Consider the following 22,724-nt stretch of genomic DNA (forward strand, 5'->3'; position numbering starts at 1 on the left):
ACACACACACACACACACACACACACACACACACACACACACACACACACACACACAGAATCAAGACACACCCAAATGCACCGAGGACAAACTATAATCACTTCCTTGTTTGATCCAGTTTTTGACCTCCACCACTCATAGGACTTTGACCATAGATATAAACACGTAGAAGCCTCTGACGCTGCTATTCATTGGAACGATGTGTCAACGCGGCCGCCATCTTGGGCAGGGGGAAGCCGTGTCTACTTACTGCATTAGTCAACAGAGGCAGAGGTCTATTAACCATTAAAATCACCATAACTCACTGAATATTCAACTGATTTTCAAGACCTTTGGTTTATTATAAATATCAGACATACATTTATGATACAACATAGAATGATATTTTATATTTATCATACATACATTTACATACTCAGACACACACCCACATGCGTACATACACTGAAATTTGTTCTACAAGGGTCTGGCTGCTTGTCAGACGTATATGTCTATGGTCAGAAACCCCTGCCCAAGATGACGGCCATGTTGACGTGTTGACAAGCCTGGAGTGGCATCTACGTGTATATATCTATGACTTTGACATTAAATCCATGTTCATCCAGTCACCGTGACCTTTGACCTTTGATGTTTGTTCTGAGTTTGAAGAAGTTGTGTGGAGGTGAATCTGAGACAATGTGCTGACGTATGTACGGACTACGTCTGACTCTTCTTCCCTCCACAGTCCACACAGACACACTGACTCTCACACTCTGACACAACAACAACAACAACAACAACAACAACAATAATAATAATGTAATAATAAATGTTGTGTTGACACTCACTCGTCTCGACTTCAGTTTCTCTCCTTCTGCTCCGTTCACTCTAAAATGGCGTCTGAACATCTTTACTTTCACTTCCTTCCTCACTCTGCTCTGCAGTTACAGGAAATGACACAAGTTCGTGGTGACAGAGGGAGGGGAAGTCACTTCATCCAGCTGTGGTAGAAGAGCTGCTGAGAGATTTAAAGACTAAATTGGCTGAGGGTCGTCAGTCACACTGTTCCTGATTCTGTTTCTGTCCATGTTGAAATGAAACAACTTCAAAGACTTGAAATACATTAAACTTCACCTAAAAGTGTGTCCATGAAGTGTTTAATCTTTCTGCAACACAACAAAACCATCTCAGCCTCCTGCTGTTAGTTTAGTTCTGGTTCCAGTCTCTCCATCAGGTCTGGGATCCTGCTGCAGGGACCTGATCCCATTCAGACCCATTAGAGCTTCAGTAAAAGTCCAGTACAGACACTGGGTGAACTGGCTTTGTCCACAGTCAGATTGAAGCAGGATGGAAACAAACTAATGCTGCGTCGCCCCGGGATACTTCACTAAACTAGTTCACACAGAGTCTTTGGGTCAAAGGTCAGTGGGCGGATTTTAAGAAGAAATTTGAGAGTGTGTTGTTTTAATATATATAGCATGTCATTGTGATGTCTTTTGACCAAACTGTGAAGCCAAAGGACGATTTCTACTTTTGTGAAGAATAAAGATGATTGTTGTGTTTTTGCTGTTGTTGGTAGAAGTAATAGCAAAAACTTTGTTTGTATACTTCTTATGAAGATAGACTTACAACGTGCTTCAGAACAATTTCCTACACGAAACAAAACAAACACTGAAGATGAAATTGAACAGCAAAGACCGAAACTAACAACAACAAAACATTGAAACCAATAAGAGAGATGAGCCTAAAGTGCAACGTCACAATAATGAAGCAAAATTCAAAAGAGCAAGAATTACAATGGCAAGAAGCGATCAGCTGCACACAGGCTGATCTGGGAACAGCAGCTCAGAGATATAATGATATGGAGGGACATCGAGAGTTTTATAGGAAACAAGTAAAATCTGAAGATCAACCTTCAAACGAAAGGGAATCACTGGAATGACCTTGGTTTTTGATTCAGAGGGTCAAGAAAAACCACAGTCCTTAAATCACACCATTGGTCATAATAAGTGTGTGTGTGTGTGTGTCCGTGTACTTGTACTTATGGTGTTGTGGGGACCGTCAAGAGTTTTTAACCAACAGAGTGAGGACTTTTTTGCGAAGTGAGGTCATTTTGGCTGGTCCTCACTTTTTCCAAGGGCTGTTTGAGGGTTAAGACTTTAGGTTATAATTAGGTTTAAAGTCAGGCTGCAGTACAGACGGTCGACCACTAGATGGCAGCACAGGAGGCTGAGAATCAGTGTGACAGAAGTTCTTCATCCAGAGGAACCACAGAGTCCTGATTCATTAAACCTGAAGAAACCGATGAAGAAAACACAGAATCACACACAAACTGAGTTCACAGAGAAATAATTACATGAAATAAATAAACCTGCTGTATGTTCAAAGATGTTAATGTGCACATTCATAAAGTCTTCACCATTGTAATGCAAATGAAATAGAAAAAAAGAGCTAAACATTTGTATTGAACTTTAGTTTATGATGTTGTTCTGTAAATTTTTTGGATTTTGTGCCAATATTTTCTACAATTTGCAGAAACTTCACAATTCACTGTCAGATGAGCAGGCAAAACAGCTCCATTACACATTTAATGAGGTTCAAGTGTTTTCAATGTACAAAACACACACACACACACACACACACACATCTTACAAGTGTTTTCTGTGGGGAACAGAAGCTGATTGTGCTGAGTTCATCTCTGACTCTGAGATTAGAAAGAATAAATTATCATGTGTAACAAGTGAGCGTGTCACTGGTGGCCAATCACATTATCAGCATTATTTTCATCCCTCTCTCTGATTGGTTCAGGGCGGCTACATGCCTACAGTCGACCTGTGGTGATGTGTTCAGGTGTAATCAGAGACAGGAGGATTCACACAGAGACAGTATTAAACTCAGAGTCTGAGCTGCAGTGTGTGTCCTCGTCCTGCAGGGGGAGACAGAGCTCTGTAACTAATGTCATGGTGTGTTCACTGACCACAGAGACAGGTTTAAGTAGCTGCACTCCAAATATGATCTATAACCACAAACAAAGTGATTGATGAATTGATTTTTGATTGATTGATTGAACTTGTGAGGGTGGAACATAAATACAACAAGTGTAAAACCACAACCTGCAAAACTATTAAATAACAACAAATGGCTGCAGGTCCAAGAATGTAACAGAGAATCTGAGGCCAAACTCAGGTTCACAGCAGGTGAGACAGTCACTTCCTGTTTTATAAAGCTCCACATAAAAGTAGATGTTTGTGTTAAAGCTCCATACAGTATAAAGGTAGATGTTTGTATTAAAGCTCCATACAGTATAAAAGTAGATGTTTGTGTTAAAGCTCCATACAGTATAAAGGTAGATGTTTGTGTTAAAGCTCCATACGGTATAAAGGTAGATGTTTGTGTTAAAGCTCCATACGGTATAAAGGTAGATGTTTGTGTTAAAGCTCCATACGGTATAAAGGTAGATGTTTGTGTTAAAGCTCCATACGGTATAAAGGTAGATGTTTGTATTAAAGCTCCATACAGTATAAAGGTAGATGTCCATGTGTAGTGTGATTATAAAGCTGCTCTAGGTTCTATATTAATACTGTGAAAGTATCAAAGTCTCAGTCCACAGAGAAATGCACACAGCCTGTATTCAGAAACTGAGCCTTAAAACCAGCCGTCAGGACTTCCTGTCACTTTGTGATGTCACAACTAAGCGGTCACCATCTATCATCGAGTGATTTCATTTGTAACGGTGCGTTTCTTCTAATGAGGATCTGAATCAACTCGTGTCTGGGTTGAAGAAACGAAACCAAAGTGAAACTCCAACGTCTGGTTTCTGTTCCAGAGACGATAAAACATCAGTCACGAAATCAGACTGATACTTAAAATAAAACACAAAAACAGGAAGTCTCCAAATGAAAATTTAAAAACTGAAGTATTTTCTGGTTAAATAGAACTACAATTCCCAGAAGCCTTTGCCTTTTGTGAGTAGGCCTAAGCCAAGCTGTGTGTCTGTGGTGAGTTCAGTTGTTGTATAAATTTGTCAAAGTTGCACGTTTTTTAATTTCAGATCTTCGGGAGGAGGCGGAGCCGGAAGTCAGGACGTCACCGCTTTATACTGGAGTGTATCTGCGTGTATCAGTGTGTATCTGTGTGTGTGTGTTTCTTTGTGTTCATTTTCCTCCTCCACTCTCAGCTACTGAAGCTTCTTTCACATCTGGAGTCATAACAACCAACACAAACACAGTGGAGCTGCAGGGACTGAATGAATAATGAATAACCCCCCCCCCCCCCCCCCCCCCAAGAGAGACTCCGCCCCCAAACTCATCCTGAAGAATAAAGCCGATCTCTCACTTCTCTGTTTTTCTTCTTATTCTGCAGTTGAAATGAAACTCCTCTCTCTGCTCTGAGGTCGACTGTCGCTGCACCTGATTATAAAACAAACTGCAGACGAATGTGAATGTGTCTTTGGATGCGACGCTGCGTTCGTGGGCGCTCTGTAACTCTGAGTGTCACTGATAGAACCGACTTGTTTGCTTGTGTCGTCGTCACACTCGTGTCTCTGTCCTCAGGCTCCATTCAGCCTCTGGTTTCAACCCTGAGCTGCTGCTGCACCTGCACAGGAGACCAGACCGGAAGTCGTCAATGATCGCTGCCAAATTAATTCAGTCACAAAATGAATTCCCCCCCCCCCCCCCCCACTGCACATTCCTGCACACACTACATTTACATTTTGTATAACATCCATATTTTTACTGTAGTTTCGTCTTCATACTAAGTTTTTGTTCTTGAATTTTTCTTGCTCTTTGCATAAATACAAAATGCTTAATTCCTCATAAGTCAATTATGCAACAACTCCTTAGATATAGGATTAGAGGCTGATTCAGGTTCTGATTCTTGTCATTTTTTGGAGAAAGTTTCAGGAAAATTAAGAAAAATGTCCGATTCGTTATTTGAGTTAGGTAACTGATTGGCAGTTATTATTATTATAATTAATAGTAATAATAATATTGTGGCTCAAAGTGCATTCAAATAAAAAAATAAATAGTACAGTAAAATAAAGTGAAAATAGGACAGAGACAACACAATAGATGATGAAATATGTAAATTAAAATAAAAACTAAAGTAAGAATGAGGGAATTAATTAAAAGCCGAATTAAATAGATAGATTTCCTTGAAGGATTTGACATCTTAAAGAAATAAGTCGACGTTGTGTGTAAAAAATTCATGTCTTTCTTGCTGAGAGTTCACTATTGATCATTTTCATATATTTTTTTTTTTACCATATTCATGTATTTACAGCTACAGCCATCAGCTGATTGTCTCAGTGTTGCAGGGCGGCTTCAGCTTCCACAGCCCTGACAAACAAGAAAGTCACAGTGACAGAGAGACAGAGGTGTTGTTTTCATGTTCACTGTTCATAAAACTGCACAGATTCAATCAGTTTTAACACTGAAACAGTTTCTAACTTTAGTCTCATCGACTCATCGTCACTGACCTGAAACAGAGGAGACGTCACTCTGACAGGAAACAGCTGCTCTGCTCCATGTAAAAACTGCACCAAGTGAAATGTCATGAGAGTAAATACAGTGTTCATTGTGAAATAAAACTCTGTGTGTGTGTGTGTGGAATGTGCAGAGCTCAAACACACTCATTGTTCACTGGTGTGAATGAGTGGATTCCTGAGCACAGTCAGATTTTCATCCATATTCAGGAGCGTTCACCATCATCTGGTGACGGAGCCGCCGATCAACGGGCGACTGTTGTTGTGAGACGGATGAATATTTCATGTCCAGGGTGGAGGAGGAGGAGGAGGAGGGTAGGAGGAGGAGGAGGAGGAAGAGGAGGAGGTGTGTCCTCCCGGTTCCTGCTGTGACAGAGGAGGAGATCCAGAGGAGGATGTATAGTGATAACGGCTGAAACATTTGACGAATTGTTGTCTACTACTGTGCGTCCTGAAAGTTTAGTTTATTTTGTTTATTGTCATTGCATAAGAGCATATGTAATGAAATGTAGTTTTAGTTCTGTCAAATCAAACTTGATTAAAAAAACATGTGGTAACACTTTACTTGAATACGTACTGTCATAACCATGACATGACACCTGTCATAAACATTGTAATGGTAAATTTGAATATTCTTTTGTTTTAAAAGAATAGTTTCCCCCCAAAATGAAATTTCACTCATTATCTCCTCCCCCTCATGTCGACTAAGGGCTGGGAGAAGTTTTAGAGTCCTCCGTGGCTTCTCTGAGTTACAGGGGGTCTCGGCGTAGCAGTGCATGTCCATATAACGGTTGCAAATGGACACCAGCGGTCTTCGTCACAAAAAAACACACCAAAAAACATCCAAATACCTCCATGCTGCTCGTATGTAATGTCCCTCTTGTATTGTCCATCGGCGCCAACGCAAATCTTGCGAGATTTGGACAGACCAGGAAGAGGAGCTTCCGCTGCAAAACAAGCTTGAAAAATTTACTTATTTAATTTTTTGGGGACAATTTCGCATTTCAGGGCTTCAATACAAGACGGACATTACATACGAGCAGCATGGAGGTATTTGGTGGTGTCCATTTGCAACCGTTATATGGACATGCACTGCTACGCCGAGACCCCCTGTAACTCAGAGAAGCCACGGAGGACTCTGAAACTTCTCCCAGCCCTTAGTCCACATGAGGGGGAGTAGATAATGAGTGAAATTTAATTTTTGGGTGAACTATTCCTTTAATCACTTGAAATATCCCCACACCCTGCTTTCCCCCCAAGATATTAGATCTCCTTTTGTTTGTTACCCATTTGTATATTTTAATGTCTAGACCTCTTAACATGTAACCCTGCAGGATGCCCCAGGTGTGAAACACACCCTCGGGGGTCGGTGCCAACACCTGCAACAGACAGAAGAGTGTTGAAAACACTGTAGGTATAAATGTTTAGGTCTCCCCATTGTCTTTGTCTTCTTTTACCATCACCGCTCGGTTGAGGACTGACCTTTCCTTGCAAGGAAATAAAAACATGTCGGCCGGCAGAAGTCTCTATTTCATTATTCACCAACAGCAAACAGCTGAAAATTCCCACGACAACATGAATGAATACTTCTGACAGCTGTCGTTAAGTGTCATTCAGCTGACATTGTTTGAGATGTTTTTGTTCTGACAACTTGACATAAAGACGACATAACCTCTCATAGCAGACCTGATTGCCAAACAATTATGTCAAGTTCTCATAACAAGGACATCTCAAATATTGTCAACTTTGCATCAAAAGTGACATAACTTACTGAATGACAGGTGTCATGTCATGGTTATGACAGTGTTATCCTATGAATTCTGTTGTTTGGTATGAAGTGTTACCAAACATGGTAAATCATAAATCCACAAACTCTAGTTACAGTGCAGGAGGAGGTTTACATGGACTTGAACGCCTCCTCTGAGACGTAGAGTCATTTGGTAAAGAATAAAGATGATCTGGTTTGACGTGGCAGCGAACACCTGCTCAGGGGAGTTAACCCCACAGTCCCCAGAGGTCAGGTGGGTGCAGAGGGGTCAGTGAACGCAGGACAGAAAAGTGAAAGCAATAACAAACCCCACGACCTCTTCCTCCTCCTCCTCCTCCTCCTCCTGGTGCAGCCTGGTCCGGCCCGGCTTGGCTCGGTTCGGCTCAGTCGTGGTTCTGCCTGTGTAATCTGCTCTGTCAGACGGAGGCTGTTGTTGTGGGGGGGGGCGGGGGGTAGAGGGGGTGGAGGTGGAGGTGGTGGTGGGGATAAGAGCTTTATTGTCCTGATTCTTCTCCTTTGTCGGGGGATTGCAGCAACATTTCTAGGTCACCGGCTGCGCCTGAACGCCCCGCTGCCCAAACCCATGCTGCACTGGGGGAATCCTCCTCCCCCTCCCCCCATATCTCACCCACTACTGTCAGTGGTGGTGTTGTTGGGAGGGGGGGGGGGGCAACAAGAGCCGGGCTGCGACTCGAGCGTTTGTTTCCTGTGGCAGCAGAAACATCATCGTCTGTTCGTGAAAAGCTTCTTTCATGGTGTTAATTGCTCCCGCTCACTTTTCTCCTCATCATTATCTGTAACCTCCGACCCCGATCTCCCTCAGAGAGATGGGGGGGGGTTAAGCACACATTAATGTTCTCGCCTGAGGTTCGGATGCTGCGTTCAGAGGCCTCGGACAATAATCGCTGATGATGCGTTTGTTTCAGCCAAGAACATTTACATAACAGTCATTAGTCTGCTCGTGGAATAATCAACGTTTTTCAGTCAGATCTTTGAGGTATTGTTCAGTTTCTGATGAGCTCTAATTAAGATCGGAGCAATTTGATATCTACAGTAAAGACTTTGATCATGAAACAGAAGAAATGGTCGGTGAAACCAAATGTAAAAACACTGAGTATTACTGAGGTTTGTCGTCTTTGTTTAGAAATGAAAATATGGACGACGATGAAACCCAACACTGGTAAAACCCAACAACAACAACAACGTTCAGCAAGCGTTCAGCTTAGAAGTTCAAAAAGGGCACTGGTACAAAACATGTACCTGTAAACTGTTTCTACATCAACTAGTCAACATCCTCACAAGCAAATCAATGTCTACCTGTGGTGGTTCATCCTCCCAGTTCATGGCATTAGCACTGTAGGAGCCATTTCAGCATTTATTTCGATGTTTAATTTGTGTTTTATTTCAGTTGGGTTTATTTTGGGGAACTTCCGTTACAACAGGAAGTGACATACCGCATAAGTGGCGCCAGGGCTATTTGTATCTCTAAGGCGATCAGTGTTGTTGGTCTGAAAATAGTTTTTGACTGTGTCGTTGTGTGTTGTGTCGTGCATGCACCGTGTTTAAGGAAAAGGTATTTTTGTTTTATACTAGAACTTTTGGTTATAGAGGAATTGGGATTTTGTTTATAATAAATATTGGTTCGTCCTTGAAACTTAGTTTGGACACAAATCCATCCATCAACATCATTGTCCCTGCAGCCTCAGTGTTGGTGACTAAAACTGGAACGTTTTTTTTAAATCATGCAGTTCTGTGTGAGGTGGCAATTATAATCTGTCTTTAGTGAGAGATGAGGCATAACAAGCAGTTAATGTGTTTTAACTTGCGAGGCCACAGGTCAAACTTTATCTAAATTATATTGATTAACTTTAAATTAAACGTCCTCATTCAGCTTTGTGAACTCGTTCTCATCCTCTCAGCTTTTATCACATTAAGTCTGAACACTTAAAATCACCATTGAAAACTCTGCGGTAGAAGTGGGTCATGTTGGATTTCATGCAACTCAGCAGCTTTTCAGATGCCACGGTGGATATTTCTGCAGCTCTGCAAACACAAACACAAACACAAACACAAACACCAACACCTCGGTCTGAGATCCAGAGATGAGACAGGAACAACAGAACCCACCTCCAGTTCCTCCTCCAGGTCTTTAGTGGATGTGATACTGAGCAGCAGACGGTGCCACCTCAGTTTCACTCTGATTCCTGTACAGACTGAAAGGAAGTGAAAGGTCAGTGGAGGAGGCTGCACAGACTCTACACATCCCAGTTTTTAGAGGGAATCAGACCAGTGTTCTTCTCTGACAGCAGCTGCTGCACTCGAACAACGTTAACGGTCTACTTCATCTGCTGGTACGGGGAGACTCAGCTGCAGAGAGAGGAGACGAGTGGGGGGCAACCGCCATTCCAACATCCCACCAGTCTGACATAGGCCTCTAATCGTCTAACTCTTAATTTTCTATCACATGTCCCATCGTTCAGACAAATTTTGCCTCCTATGGTCAGAATGACGGTATTTCTTTCTTTTTTTAAACATCCTGCCTTTCCGACAATTCCTTTGATAACGTATTTTTTCCCCAAAAGATTTTGCACTGGTTGGGTTTAGGCAATGAAGAAAGGAGTTGGTTAAGTTTAGTAAAAAGAGCAGGTAGAGGCTAGACAGGCAGACTAGTCCCTGTCCTTACACACAACCATGTGGGTATTCCTCTATCAGTATGTCTTAAAGAAGGGAGTCACCTGTTGAGTAACGCACATTTCCTTGTCGGAATGGTGGGACGTTTGCATGTCGGAATAGCGGTATGTCAGAATGGTGGGATGTCAGAGTGGTGGGATGTCGGAATGACAGCATGTAAACGAGACGTGTTCAACTGAACAACACAGTAATGATTTTTGACTTTTATTCTGTGAAGAGGTGAAAATCAGTCTGACACCTCGGCCCAGAGGAGACGCCTCAACAAGTTCGGTCCAGACGACAGTGAAATCAATGATTCTCTGAAGACCAGCTGAACCCCGCAAAGACACAATCCAAACATAAAGATAGTGTTCGTCAACCTGCACAGATCTATGAGCTTTGATATCCAAGACAGAGCACAACACTGATAACCGAGTACATACCTCAACACAGTGAAGCACTGCCAACACCAACCACCCAAAGCAAACAAGGCAATCAGCAGAAATCCTGGATGAAAAGGTGTGATGCTAGGTTGTCTCCCAATGGAAACTCCTGGGTTAAATTATGTTCAGACAATCATGCAACTCAATAGATTCATTTTCTGTGACCAGGAGCATGGCACCAGGTTGGTAAAACCTACTTAGGGAGGAAGCTGGACGCCAACTTATTGTAGAGTTGCTGATTTTCCAGAGCGTCTCCCTCAGATAACACAGGTTCTGTCAACGGGCGCCAATATTTTCAATGCAAGTATCATGGACCTTTGTAAAAGTCTTTCTGAGAGGAAGTCTTAAGATCAGAATCTTTCTGTGTTACACATTGATGATTTTATCTGCTGACTGTCGACGCTGACAGACCTGGTCCAACTTGGTCCTGTCAATTGTTACGTCAAGAACCATAATCACAACAGATTTCATTGGCTCAATAGTCGGCAAAGTTGAATGGAGTCAGTCACTTTGTGCCTCCTGCTTTAAGTCTTTGTGTCTCTTTTTGAATACGTTTATAAGAACAAACAAGGTCCATCTTGTCCTCTAAGTGATCCATGACTAAAGTGGCTGGAGGTCCAACCAAGGATAAAACTGAACTGAACTCCAATGCAACACATCAACAAAAACAGGAGTAAAGTGTTGCAGGCCAGATTAGTTCTATCAGGGTGTACCTAATACATTGGAACCTGATTGTGGACACCATTGGGGAAAATGGTAACTTAGCAGGAAGTTTTATTGTAGGGATGCTCCTAACTTTTTTCAAATACTTTTTTTATGAGTGCTTTACAGGCTGCTTTGGTGTTTAGATGCCTCAGCAGAAAAGAAAAGTTATCTGAGTCTGCACCATCCAGGACAAGTGGTTCGGTTACCCTGGAAACCTGGCTGTCGTCCACCAATCAGGGGCCAGCGGTTCCAGCCCTCCCAGGATGCTCGTTTCATCCCCGAAAACAGCCCTGGGAGCAGTTAGGAGAAGGTCAGTGAGCAGCTTGTTCAGCAGCAGAGCCCCAGTGTACCCGTCGCCCCATTGTTTCTGAATGAATGGGGCTGTCTAATTACTGGAGCAGCGACTGGGGCCGCCAGCCTCATTTACAAAAGACTCAAACACGCAAGTTCAGTGCCAGAGAGCAAATCAAAGCCAAACGGATGATTAGAGAAGAATGTGGTTTACATACAAAGACTCGTCTCTGGGTGATTCTGTGATGAATACAATTATGGAGGAATGTTATGTCATTATCTGAGAGATCGAAAAGTTCATTTTTAAATCATATTGTGTTTAAATAATGTGTGAAAAGCTGTGTCAAAGATTTTTAAGAAGATAAAACAATTCGTTACGTTAATGTTTTGTCCGAACATCAGGTAGCCTAAATGTTTTTGTTTTCTTATTTTAGCTCATTTTCGAATCCCGCATCGGGCAGCCCTTTCCTGCATGTCATTCCCCCTCTCTCTGCCTCCCCCTTTCCTGTCTATCTCACTGTGCACTATCAAATAAAGCCAAAAAATATACTATACGGGGTAGATTTTTTTTCTCAAACTCCGACTTGAGGTGGCGTTCGATTGCACTTTTTCAAGTCGCAGGTTGGAAAGATCTGTCTGACTTGTCTCAAATGCAGCATTAGTGCCGTAAATCTTTTCGTCCAGTGGAACAACCCAATCACTGCCTCCTGAAGGTAAAGAGTTATTTGCTGTTGGAGTTCAAACAGAGACATCAGCAGAAATGAGAAACTAACAACAGGGAAAACAGGTCTACGAAACACGTTGACTTGATTGTTTGATTCTCAAACTTTTTTGGAGTTGTTGGATTGTGTATTTGATGAGTTTGATGAGGGAAACCAAGAAATCCCATGAGCCTCCGTAGCGTAGCTCTGAGCAGCTCATGGCTCTGCTCTGCCGTTCTAAAAATAGCTTGCACCGACAAATAAAGGTAACGAACCTACTGCTATGACTATAGGGATTATGGCAATGGGCCAATTTGCCAAAATGTTGAGCTATCCCTTTAAAATGTTATCTCTGTGATTTCTCTCTCTGTGTTCATGAGTGTAACATGTCGACACAGGTGCTGAGTCCATTCACAGTAAGAATGCATGAAGCTAAAACAAACAGCTCCACGTGAAACATGTGCTCACTTGTACAGAAGGAAGCAGCTCAGCAGCAGGTTCATGCAGCGAAGGCCTAGAGATGTTCAGTGTTGTTGTGACCGGTAACAAGCTGTTTACTGGCTGCACTGGTCTGGACCAGAGACCATCACTGTGAATAAACTGGAGGCTGTTCGCTTCTGTTCACTGAGGCGGTCCAGCTGAGATAGCAGACTCCCCCTCTGTCGTCATGACAACGGGAGGCGAGGAACAATGGCGTCCCTGTGTGTGTGCACCCTGGCTGGCTGGCTGGCCGGCTGGGCGGCGGCAGCGGCGGTGGCGTTGTTGTTGGTTGGTGATGACGAAACGATGGCGAGAGCCTGAACAGCTGAGCAGAGTGACGCAGCAGAGAGAAACGTCTAAAAGAAGAAGAAAAAGAAGTGGTTTCTTTCTTTCTTTCTTCTACTTCTGCTGGTGTTTCTCAGAGATTTGAGCAAATGACACTGATGAGGATGAATAATGATGATAATAATGACTGGGCTGCTTCCTGTTTGTTGCTCTGACTGTAACATGTTGTGTTGAGTCTGAACTGTAAACAAAGGCAGCTGTGTCCTCGACTAAAAGACGAGTCTCACTCTCACTTCATTTGGTTTCACATGTTTCCTCCCCTACGTTTCTGCTTTTCTTCAACCAGCCAGTGTTTTCTTTCTTTCTTTCTTGCTTTTTTTTTTTTTTTTTTTACCAAAATAAAAAAAATGAAACGCACAATTAGTTTCACTCCTGAGAAGTTAAATCTGCTGCAGCCTCAGGGGTTTTACAGCCTGACGTTCAATGATAACACAAGGAGCTATTTTGGGGTTTTCCTCTCTGGCAGGAAAAGAGTCTCAGGCCGTCTGGTCCTGGAAACACAGCAGCACCTCGTCGTATCGCTCCACATCTGGGCAGATTCTGGCTGTTATTAGCCAACAGCTGGAAGACTTTCTGGTCCAGATGTGGCTGTAAACTGAGGAACTGGGCCAGAGGAAAACAAGCATATTGGCCGAGTCGAGTGTGGGTCGGATTTACACCTCCAAAAGAAAGATTCTGTTTGTTTTCATGTAGGACTTTAGATGTGACCGTCAGTGATTTGTCTTTTCCCCTGTGGATGAACCCAACGATTCTTCTGAAACCAGCTCAGAAAACATGCAAATGAATAATCAATAACCTAATTAAGTCTTGCACAGAATAGGATGAGAAAACACGAGTCACATTCAGATTCATTTGAACTAACTAAGAGTTTGTTCCCAAACGTCCATAGCTCATGGTCGCACTACAATAAATAAAAGCTCTTAAAAAGAACAAAAAGGTAAAAAATATAAAACTCCATTTTAAAATATTTTTTTAATTAAAGTGATATTTCTCATGTGGCAAAGTAAAAAGCTGTCACATTACAGACTGAGCTCAGTGCAGCTCTGTGCTACAACGGAGTGAAGAACAAAAATACACCAGCAAACACAACACAGCACCTACAGCCAATATCAACAGATCAATAGATCAACAGATCAATAGATCAGTAGATCACTGTTCATCTCGTCCGACTCACTTAAAGAAAAAAGAAAAGAACAAAAAACAAGAACCTGCAAAAGAACAGATGTTGACAGCAGCTGGTGAACGATGATGTTTATGCCTCTTCGTGTAGCCCCGCCCACTTTTCACACTTCCTGTTCGAACAGGAACACAAATTCCACCAATCAGGAGCGAACACTTCTGATCAACATAATTCCTAATAGTTTCCTGGACAGAACGATGGAATTTGTTACAGGTGGAATTAGATTTTAGATTTGAATGGTATGGGATCAATTAATGAACATGTAGTCAATTCATTATTTATAGAAAAAGCCTCGTTATGCCGTTTGATTTTTATTTTTTTACCGACCATCCAGCAGAGGGCGCCAGACGCTCCTCCTCAGTGCGTTCAAGAACAAAATGCAGCGTGACAGAAGGAAAACGTCAGTGAAGGCAGCGTCTGGACATAAATAAGGTTTTATCACCTCTGAGGTTCATTGATTGATTTTGAAAAGTCAATAACGCACCAAGCACCAAGCAAAAAAATATTGTATAGCATCGTGTAGCTACTATACGTTTTAAATCAATAATCAATTCATTGAGTCGAATCATGTGCCCAAAAATCCAATCGTTTCTGGACCGTTCACTTCTGATATTTGCAGAACAACACAGTGGATTAATGGATCCATCACGTATTTTTGATCTGGGATTGGTTTTAATTTCCTGTAGCAGCCGATTGAGGATCGAACCACCGACTTCGGGCTCAGCAGCCACCTGAGGCGTCTCCAATAAAGACTGAATAATAGTTTCACTTTAAATATGAATTCAACACAACTAACTAATCTAACTAAAATAAAAATCAACTCTCGAGGGAAAAATAAAAAAAAGAGGCATAAAAACCACCAGCGTCCACAGAAACAGAAACGTGACGATGAACTAAAAATAAGAGTCGGTGCCGATCCAGTGAAAACATCTGTGAGTTAGTCCAAAACTAAAATCTGTGACTAACGCTGACTGTTGTGTCCTGAGTCCTGGTCAGTTCAGGTCGACTGATGTGTCGATGCGGCGTCCGACTCCCAGAGCGCGGGCTCACCTCTGATGGTACAGACACACCAACCCCGACAACGGACGTCAAGTCAACGGATCCCATTCATTGTCTTGTCATGTAGAGCAGGAGCTCCGGCCGCGCGGTGCGAGATGGACACAGCACGTCGAGTTGACGGCCCCGTCGCCATATGTGAATTTGCATAAAGTTCGATAGATTGAACTTTATGCAAATGACGTCCGTCCAACGCAATGCGACCGGCTCAGAAACTTTGTTCAAACTATCAAACTAGGCGGTGTTGATCAAACATGAATCAAGATTCTGTTACTGCACTACACAGTTCCCGCCTCAAATGTTTTCAGAAACATACTTTAGTGTGTTGTTTAACTGTAAAATGAGATTGTTTGTGACCCGGCCGCCATGTTGGAAATGGCAGAGCGAAACTTAAAGGGACAACGAGGAGTTTTGGAAAAGCGAAGTGTTTCCACACTACATTTATGAGCCTCCGCGCACCGTGAAATTCTTTGACCGGCGCAAGACAGACTCATGTTTTCATTCATCAAGAATTAAAGTCAGAGGTTGGAAGACGATCACATACCGTCGTAGTTCCGACCATAAACGGCGATTCGGCGGCGTTATTCTCATGACTCGCCACGAAACCGAAAGTAAAGAAACGCTGGTCGGCTCGACCAGCATTTCCGCCACCACTAATAATAACAAAACAACGATAGAGACAAAACGATATATTTATCGAAAATGGGCCCATTAACAAGTGTGGGTAGCGGAGATTCATCCACATTAACGTGAGACTTTTTTATTGTTGCGGAACTCCTCGTTGTCCCTTCAAGCTCCGCAGTGCGTCACACAGAACCGCCCACTCGCCGGTGCGCTCGGCGATCCGTCGCCGCCGGAGTCGGTGTGTCTGCACCGTGACCGTCGACCTCAGCAGTGCGTCCCCACCACGGCGTACGCGGCGGCGGAGGTGGACGCCTCCCTGCGCATGGTGCTGAACGGTGACAGCTCCAGGTCGGTGGTGGTGGCGCACTCGTTGTCGGCTTCGCTGGCGGCGGTGGCGGGCGAGCGCGGCGGCGGCGGCGGCCCGCACTCGTCGCAGCAGCAGCAGCAGCAGTCCAGGAAGGCTTTGGTGAACGGCTGGCACAGGCAGAACAGCAGCACGGGCGTCACGGCGCTCTTACAGAAGAGCAGCAGCTGGCTCACCAGGTGCAGGATGTCCAGCGTGCGGGCGGGGACGCCGGCCGCCATGTAGACGCTGACGATGTTGCAGATGTTCTCCGGGATGATGCAGAAGCCGTAGAGGATGGCCAACGCCACCACGGCGCAGTTCATCTGGCTCTCCAGCTGGATCTGCTTCTTGCTGCCGCGGACGCAGGCCCGCTCGGCGCGCCGGATCTTGCGCGCGGTGACGAGCGAGCTGCAGATGGTGAAGAGCGTCGGGAGGCAGAAGTAGCAGCCGAAGTACCACCAGAGCCGCGCGCCGTCGTACGTCAGCCCCAGGACGTACAGCGTGTCCGGGAGCTCGGTGGAGATCCGCACCACGCAGCGCTCGCACGGCGTCACGTCGGGCGACTCGCCGTCCTCGGTGACCAGCTGTCGGATCAGCAGCTCGGGCAGCGCCAGCAGCAGAGCGCCCACCCAGATGACGGCGAGCTTGGCCGTGGTGGACGCCCAGTTCTCGATCATCTCGTAGTACATCTGCACGTTGGTGGCGGCGCGGAAACGGTCGATGCACAGGGCGCACAGCGTGAAGGTCGTGACCCCGAGAGACGCCACCTGAGGACACAAAGGGAGGTCTGGGTTACACTAGGAGAGGTTGAATAAAAACGATCAGGACCTGAGGAGGTGAAGCAGATGTTTTATCTACGTCCAGATGTGAAACACGTGGAGCTGCAGTTCCTCTCCTGACCACTAGAGTGAGTCAGTCCCAACATGTTACAGCCTGGTTTGGTCTCAACTAGAGCACTGGAATATGAGAGTAACGACACTTCCATTGACTCCCGTGGTAAGCATTTTGCGCCCCAAGTGGCAGGATATGGGTATTGCAAAAGCGACCAGAAAACTCATTCACTCCAATGTATGTGTGTTGCCCACTTGCTTCTAAATTGATGAAAAAGGCCGTGTTTTTGTTTTTAGGTGTCTTGGTCATATCAAATTACACTTATAATTTGTTTATTATAAAATATAGATTGAAACATTTGTGTAGAAAACTGTTGTGTCCTTAAATTATTGAAAATACCACACTTGCTCATTCACCAACAATGCAGAGATGTCAGTTATTGGGCGCTTTTGCAAAACCCATATTCCGCCATCAGGAGGCGCTTCCATTGGACCAATGCGTGTCGTTACTCTCTTATTCCAGTGCTCTAGTCTCTACTGATCAGGTCCATAATCGTAATTTTATGAAGAAGCTTTCTGGTCCAGCAGCCTTAAAGCAGCTTTGTCCTCAGTTATTCTTTACTTGGTCATTTACAGGCCGTTAAACGTGATAATGTCAAGAAACAGCCTAGAAATAACAAGTAATTGCATCATAATGTCAAGAAATATCCTAGAAATAATGGTCAATTACATAGTAATGTCATGTTTTTCATGAAGGTCAAAGATTACACATTCTTTCCATGCTTTGAATTTTTTGAGAAAAGCCAGAATTTTCCTCCACCAAGTCCTAATTGACCGATATTTCTTGGCTGTTTCTACGCAATCAATGTTTTTTTCTTGGCTGATGTTACACTGAAATGGACTGTTATTTCTAGGCTATTGCTAGACATTATGATGCAATTACTTGTTATTTCTTGGCTATTTCTTGACATTATCACGTAATAACGGCCTGTGAATTAACGAGTTACCAAGTGAGGAATAAATGAGGGTGTGGCTGCTTTAAGTGACACCTTTGACCATATATGGTGTTGTGTCAACCTTATGTATCATATGGATTTCTTCTATGTTATTATCGAGTCAGAAACTCAGTCATTGTAAATTCTTTGACCTGAATGTAAGAAAATTAGTGATAATTTTACTTTTTCAAGAAGATTAAAGGAAACAAATTAAAGTTTTATGTGAATAGTCACAACATAGTGAATAAAGTGAATCAGAATGGAGCATATCATGACAGTTTATCATGTCTTCACTGACAGTTTCTACTTACACAAACTGAAACTATCTATTTAAAAACAACTTGAGCTTGTTCTCAGGATGTTTTTGAGGTTTGAGGTGAAAACAACACGTTTCCTCCTGAGCTCAGTCTGGAGAAAGACGACCAACAGCTGGACCGGATCAGTTCACAATGTTTTCTTACATGGTAAACTTGATAAAAACACACTTCACACTCTCTAACCACTCACACTGATCCTGAGCAGCTGTGAGGAACAGACAGGAAACGTCTCTGTGAAGCTGCTGATGAATCATCACTGTGTCCAACCCGAGTTACAGAAGAACAAACTGAACTTTGATCCATTTTAATCTTTAAACTGTGTTCAAATGTCTCAGTTATCGACAAACTGAACTTTAATGTTGTTGAACTTTCACACGTCTGTTTTATTTAGATCTAACTCAGGTCAGATCTAGTACAACAGTGTGTGTGTGTGTGTGTGTTAATCATCTTGGTGTTAAAGGAAGTGACTGCACTGATCTCAGATCTGCTGCTGTGTCTTTACTTAAATAAATTAACTTCCAGTATAGAAAAGTGACATCACTGATATTTATAACATCACATGTTTACAGCTCTGGTTGTTTTTCACCTCTTCTCACTTTAATTAACGTTAAAGTATCTATGTGCATTTTTAACATAATCTTGAACTGTTGTTTATGACTACTGTAGCCATGCACGTATGCGTATGTGTATGTATGCGCACATGTTCCTATATGTGAATGTGCTACATGCATTTGTGTGTGAGTATCTGTGATGATGATATGCATGTTTTCTTGTTTCTTGTACATACATTCTTTGTTTTTGTCTCTGCTCTGTGAAGCACTTTGGACGACTGTCACAGGTCTTTTTTAACTGTGCTATATAAATAAAAGTGAACTTGAACTTAATAAATGGTGCCTTTAAATCATCTGTTGAACGTTTCCTGGAAAGAGCAGAGTAGTTTATTTATTCATGTGACAGTTTTAGGTTCAATCTATTATAAGTTGTTGATAAGTTTCTAGACAGATTATTGAATTAATGTGTTGTTAGTTTTTATACACATGTATGACTGACCTGCTCTTCTCTAAAGACAACATGCTGTCAGCTTAAATCACAGGTCTTGTTAGAGCCATTTGTACATTATAAACAAAGTGGTATATAACTTAGATATTGTGGTGTTTGATTTGATTTATGCTTTAAGATAATATAGTTCCATAGTTTCATTACAGAGTGCTTAATAAGGTCTAATAACGCTGCAGTTTTCTTAGTATGTGTGTGTTTCTTGGTTAAAGGGATAGTTCAACATTTTGGCAAATTGGCCCATTGCCATAATCCCTATAGTCATAGCAGTAGGTTTGTTACCTTTAATTGTCGGTGCAAGCTATTTTTAGAACAGCGGAGCAGAGCCGTGAGCTGCTCAGAGCTACGCTACAGAGGGTCATGGGATTTCTTGGTTTCCCTCAACAAACTCATCAAATACACAATCCAAAAACTCCACAACGCTCTGGTGGACAAGTTGTGACCTGCACATTCACCACGCTATGAGATAATAACACAACGTTACCACACAGAGTTGTTTTCGACCTAACATATATAAAATCTTTCCATTAATGTTTTGAACGAAGACCACAGACTGTGTCAGAGTTTCTGCAGGAAATAGACGGAGCCACACTGAACAAGTCTCTTTGCTGATTTAAATTTGAGGCTGTGAAATAAAGTTTATCACAAAATAAGTGTTTATCTTCAGTGTGTGGGTTTTATTATAGAGAGTGGGCATAGATATCCCATAATAATAATAAAGGTCAGAGTGATGTTGACGCTGAACATCATGTGGGTCACTGCTGCTGCTGCTGCTGCTGCTGCTGCTAAGGAGATTAAACTCAGTTAACTCCACCTTTTGTTTTCAGCTTCATCACAACCAGCTGCTGACACACACACGCACACACACACACACACACACACACACACACACACTTAGATCTTCGACTCTTCAGGTTTCAGTTTCCCCCCCTGACTCTGGATCAGCTGCTCTGATCTCAGACGCCATGAGGTCCGACTCAGACTCTGATCCACTTCCTCCCACAGGTGCATGCTGGGAAACTGGAATTAAACTAATAGAACAAAGGTAAAGGTAAAGGTACTTTATTAGTCACATATACAGCTAGTACAGTGAAATTCTTTCTCTGCATTTAACCCATCCCTGAGGAGCAGTGGGCAGCCGCGGTGCAGCGCCCGGGGACCAACTCCAGATCATGAGCCAGTGCCTTTGGTCAGGGGCGCTGACTGGAGGATTAACCTAGCCGACATGTTTTTAGTGGTGGGGGAAACCGGAGCACCCGGAGGAAACCCACGCAGACACGGGGAGAACATGCAAACTCCACACAGAAAGGACCTGGGCGGCCCGGGATTCGAACCCAGGACCTTCTTGCTGTGAGGCAACAGTGCTAACCACTGTGCCACCGTGCCGCTGACACTGATTCGACAAAAAAAACCAAAAAAAAACCCCTCCAGATCTAATCCTTGGTCCTGGATCAGAGGGGGTGAGGGGGGATGAGGGGTCTCTGTCTCTCTAATCTCAGTCTGAGACACTCTTCATTAATCCTGATCTCCACTCTGATTGGACAGCGGGGTGTCACATGCTCACAAGGTGTCGTCTTGGTTTTTCAAGATGTGACACTGATCTGATTAAACATTAAACCTGAAGGAAACAAAACAGGAGTGAGGACCGAGACTTTCTTGTTGTTGTCACTTGGATTTGTTTTATCCCATTGCCATAATCCCTATAGTCATAGCAGTAGGTTCGTTACCTTTAATTGTCGGTGCAAGCTGTTTTTAGAACGGAGGAGCAGAGCCGCGAGCTGCTCAGAGCTACGCTACGGAGGCTCATGGGATTGGGAAAGGGAAATACAGAGACTGCTTGATGAAAAACTGTCCCTGAAGGCAACGCGCATCAGCGGTTTTGCATGAATTTCCCTCTAAAACAACTCTGTGTGGTAACGTTGTGTTATTATCTCATAGTGTGGTGAATGTGCAGGTCACAACTTGTCCACCAGAGCGTTGTGGAGTTGTTGGATTGTGTATTTGACGAGTTTGATGAGGGAAACCAAGAAATCCCATAATGAGCCTCTGTAGCGTAGCTCTGAGCAGCTCACGGCTCTGCTCCTCCATTCTAAAAATAGCTTGCACCGACAAATAAAGGTAACAAACCTACTGCTATGACTATAGGAAATATGGCAATGGGTCAATTTACCAAAATGTCTTGAACTATACCTTTAAATGTACTGTTTTTAAACGTGCACCCCAGTGAGACTAATGGGGATCCTCACAAATAAACAAATCCTGTGACATTAGATCCAGTTCTCACCTTTTGCATCACTTTCCACTGGAGTTAAAGTTGATTTGATTTTGTTTTATGCAGAAAACAAATCAGGAAAAGATGCTTCAGGTTTCACTTTAACTCTTTAACTTCATGTCAGAGCTGCAGCTGGTTCAGGACCAGCATGCACCGGGGTTGTTGTGTTTCTTTTGGCTGAATAAACTCGCTCTGCTGCTGTTCGGACGTTGTTATTACTTTTAGTTGCAGTTCAGCCTCTCTACAGATCGATACTTTACCTCCAGGTAGGGGATGATCCTGCACGAGAACTCGCCCAGCAGCCAGTTCTTGGTGAGCTCGTGGAAGAGCACGAGCGGCAGACAGAAGAAGATGATGACGAAGTCCCAGAGCGCGAGGTTGGCGAGCAGCGAGTTGGAGATGCTCCTCATGTAGTAGTTGTGACACACGATGCACATGACCGACACGTTCCCGATGATGCCCACGGTGAAGACGATGGCGGCCACGATCATCACCGCGTAGGCGCCGTACGACTCCGCGGTGACCGGGTAGAACGGGTTCTTCACCACGGGCCGCCGCCTGGTGCGCGTGTCCACCGGCACGAGCGGCGTGGGGTCCTGGAAGTCCGGCAGAGGAGGGAAAACCTCCTCATCCTCCTCCGGCTTCTCGTAGTCGCTGCTGCTGTTGAGTCCGAGCTTGGTGAACCGCTCGCTGCGCTTCATCCTCCTCCTCCGCCGTCCATCCGTGCGTAAATGTCTCTCCATTCGGGTGCGCACGGTTCCATTTTGCGCGTCGCTTTTACGCACGGAGCTCCGGTGTCTCTCAGCAGCGGACAGAGACCGGTTCACGGTGTCGTTCTTCTCCTCCTCTTCCTCCTCCCCGCTGACTGTGCGCCATCTCCGGCTCTGCGCATTCCTGTCCGCGGCGCTGAACGTCTCCTTTGTTCGGTGCCAGTGGAGTTGTTGTTGTTGGCTCGCCGCGGCCTCGCTGCTGCTCAGCCACAGACACACAAACACACACAGACACACACATAGACACAGGAGCCTCAGCGGTGCGCGCGGCAGCATCGTGTGGTGGTTCTGTCTCTAAAACCGCGGTGGTGATCGATCCATCTCCGTCAGTCCCGCTGCTCCTTCATGCGCTCTGACGCAGCTGGGTCCGGGTTGGAGGCGCGTCCAGCAGCGACTCCAGTCCGGAGGCAT

At 43.9% G+C, this 22,724-nt stretch overlaps 1 protein-coding gene across 1 annotated transcript; it reads right to left on the bottom strand.

Moving 5' to 3' along the window:
- Window positions 1-13,825: 13,825 nt before the first annotated feature.
- LOC146986477 (prosaposin receptor GPR37-like) lies at window positions 13,826-22,724 on the bottom strand. The gene is made up of 4 exons (XM_085780484.1): window positions 22,615-22,724; window positions 21,804-22,512; window positions 15,978-16,840; window positions 13,826-15,099 (listed from the first exon to the last, which is right to left on the bottom strand). Exons 1-3 carry the CDS (start codon window positions 22,722-22,724, stop codon window positions 15,992-15,994), a joined length of 1,668 nt encoding a protein of 555 aa, XP_085636610.1. The 3' UTR covers window positions 13,826-15,099; window positions 15,978-15,991.

This window comes from Trachurus japonicus, chromosome 6 (genome assembly GCF_045865225.1).
Source record: "Trachurus japonicus isolate A0001 chromosome 6, Traja_1.0".
Classification (NCBI taxonomy): Eukaryota; Metazoa; Chordata; class Actinopteri; order Carangiformes; family Carangidae; genus Trachurus; species Trachurus japonicus.

Bases quoted from the DNA above. Each gene is read 5' to 3' on its own strand.
- LOC146986477 (XM_085780484.1), bottom strand. From the start codon at position 22,724: ATGCCTCCGGACTGGAGTCGCTGCTGGACGCGCCTCCAACCCGGACCC. The intron at 22,513-22,614 runs GTTTTAGAGACA...GTGGCTGAGCAG, and splicing joins ATGGATCGATCACCACCGCG to CAGCGAGGCCGCGGCGAGCC. The intron at 16,841-21,803 runs GTAAAGTATCGA...TTGTGTCCTCAG, and splicing joins GGATCATCCCCTACCTGGAG to GTGGCGTCTCTCGGGGTCAC.